We start from the raw sequence: 2,876 nt of genomic DNA, 5'->3' as shown, positions 1-2,876 counted from the left end.
TCCGAAATTCCGGTTGAAGCACCTAGGCCGCCCTGACAAGAAGGGTCCGCCGTGCATTCAGAACCCTAGTAGCACAGAGAACAGACATCCATGATCGAACAAAAATATTTAAAAAACGTGTGTAAACATTTGAATTAATATACGATAAACAATAGCGCCACCGAACCAACCTATCCCAACTATCCGTCAAATTCGTTCCGGAACCGGTTCGAAATCCTGAATGGATTCAGTATGGAATCTTGCTCAAAGAAAACAACCGATTTCGACTCAATCGGTTTATGCATTTGGGCTGGAATTCATACTGGAAATCCGAACCGGTTCCGGACTAGTTTGGGTAGAGGAATAACCGCTGTCAATTCAGTCGAACTCAGCCACAAAAAACATGACGACAGTAGCGCACCTAGTTTGAATATCCCAACTACCTTCGAAACCGTTGGAGATTTTACACAAGTTTAATGCTGAAGATGGACGTCTGTTCTCTGTGCTAGTAGTGGGCAACGCGTTACTTGCATTCAATATCAGCTTATTTCTCCCAACAGCCTAGATAAGCCGTGGTGTCGGTAGTGGTAGTTTCAACCGGCTAAGAATTACACTACCGACCACCTGTTCCGGTGGTAAAAACCCACCAAACAGGGAACTCCAATTCCATAGTGTCTTGCGACTCGTTCTATGGTTTAAATTGTTGAGAGGGCTCAAAATATTAATGACGAACGGAGCCTGGGAGGAGCTGGGCGAACTCCCCAGTATGCTGCATTACGTAGCCAGCGGTACGTTCGCTCTACGCATTCTCAGTCACGTACCCTACTGACTAGAAGGAAATTTCCTTCTAGTCACCGGGTAACGTCGCTGTGAGAATATGGCCCATAATAACGACGGTAATCGCGTGGTACAAAGGACTTTCTATGGTCTTTCGATCCGATTCAATACACGCATTGAATTTATTTTGGCTTTTTTGCACCTAGGTTAAAGATTTATTGAATCCTCTAGAAGAACTAAAACAAACAATACATCACTCATCAACATTGTTTGCTGGTTAAGGGTTATAGGTATAGTCGAAAAGTTGATGAGCGCGGAAAAATTCTATCCAATCCATGCAAGTTTTTGTTTCTATTTCCAGGGTTGGAATCGAATCTTGCTTGCTTCCCCTCATTAAAAAACTCATTCAGGAGAAATTACACTAAAATATTTCCGAACAACCCGCGAGGGGATGATGCAATCAATTCCCAGTCGGCTTCGTCTGACCTGAACAAAAATGCTTATGAACTCGCTGGAGGCGGCTTCTGGTTATCGCTATTATCGCCATTATTTTGATTATTTCCTTCTCCCTCGGGAGCTCCACCAGGTGGGGGAAACTGCCCATTCTGCTCCATCTGTCGGAGCACATTCGCGAACATGTCCGGATTCTGGCTGTTCATCTGCATGGCCATCTGTCGGCCGGTTTCCAGCAATGCATCTACATTGTTCATGCCACTCAGTTGGCCCAACCTGTCGAAACATATTGACGTTAAATATACTTGCTAATTGTTAATTAGATCAATAACGAAACCTACATATTCTGAATTGCCGGATCATGCATCATTCGGGTGGCCATACTAACCAGTGCAGGATTGTTAAGGACGGCGGCAAAGTTGAAATCGGGTAGCCCACCGGGAGCTGCAGCATTTGGAAGAGACCCTAGCTCGGGACGTACCGCAGAACCTGGAGCTGATCGTAGCTCTTCCAGCCGTTGCTGTGTAACACTCATATTATTTTTATAGTCTTGATTATCCGGCTCGATCCGAAGGGCATTCTGATACGCTTCCAGTGCTTGATCGTGCAAGTTCATTTTCGAATAGGCAAGCCCCAGCCGGCCATAAGCTTTGCTATAGTTCGGATCATATCGCAGCGACATCCGACAATCGTCCGCAGCTCGCTGATAATCTCCCATACGGCTGTACGCTGCTGCACGGTTGCAGTAGAACACCGGGTTGGTGGCATCCAGAGTGATGGCTCTATCGGTGGAAACGTTAGTAAATAATAATTTCCAAATGCGAACTGCAAAAAAAAACCTCACCTTCCATAAAGATTAAGCGCTTCCTGGTACTTTTCTTCCTTCATCAACCGATTACCCTCGTTCTTTAAATTCTCCGCTTCCTGCTTACGTTCCGGGCTGACATTCGTGAACGCACCTCGGTACACCTCAAACAGATCAATGTGATTAAGCGGATTCTCCTGGCTGCTCCCATTCTCACCGCCACCCTCCTCCGGTGAAATTTCGTACACATTCTCCAGACACTGGATCGCAACCTCGAGACTTTCCCGGGAGTCGGAACTAAAGTTCGGCTGCTCCAGCTGGCTATTTAGGAAGCGTATGAAGGATCGAACAAAAAAATTCGCCTCGATGTCACTCATTATCACTGTTGCTTTTGTTAGCTGGCCGCAAGTTTTCGTTCGTAAAAAAACTGTACACTCCCGATTAGCACCGATTATTGGACACGATTCGCAACTGAATGGTTATTTTCAGAAAATAATTATTTCGTTGATTACGACGGCTTCTGCACATCGGACAGAATCGAAAAACTTTACAAAACTGCGGAGCAATCCGTGATGGATCGGGAATGGACGATGACAGCGAAGAAGATAATCAATCTGACAGGCGATAGCCGCCCGGTTGGCTGGATAAATGCGTCTGAATCAGACGGAATGGTGGGCAGATTGAATGCGATCTTGTTTGCAAAGTATAGGAGTATATCTTAGAGCACTCTAGTTAGAGTGTGGCCAAGAGGCCATGACGTATCCAAACGAACATGGAATTTGACGTATACACAATAGAAATATGTCAAATTTCATGTTCGTTTGGATACGTCATGGCCTCTTGGCCACACTCTAACTAGAGT

The 2,876-nt window shown here is 45.4% G+C and overlaps 1 protein-coding gene across 1 annotated transcript; it reads right to left on the bottom strand.

The window, feature by feature from the left end:
- Positions 1-932: 932 nt before the first annotated feature.
- LOC131677186 (small glutamine-rich tetratricopeptide repeat-containing protein beta-like) lies at positions 933-2,617 on the bottom strand. Its single transcript, XM_058956879.1, has 3 exons — positions 2,054-2,617; positions 1,551-1,991; positions 933-1,485 (listed from the first exon to the last, which is right to left on the bottom strand). The coding sequence occupies exons 1-3, from the start codon at positions 2,389-2,391 to the stop codon at positions 1,257-1,259; spliced, it is 1,008 nt and encodes a 335-aa protein (XP_058812862.1). The 5' UTR covers positions 2,392-2,617; the 3' UTR covers positions 933-1,256.
- Between the last annotated feature and the right edge of the window lie 259 nt (positions 2,618-2,876).

Source organism: Topomyia yanbarensis, chromosome 1 (assembly GCF_030247195.1).
Source record: "Topomyia yanbarensis strain Yona2022 chromosome 1, ASM3024719v1, whole genome shotgun sequence".
NCBI lineage: Eukaryota > Metazoa > Arthropoda > Insecta > Diptera > Culicidae > Topomyia > Topomyia yanbarensis.
This window is presented reverse-complemented; position numbering and strand designations above follow the sequence as displayed.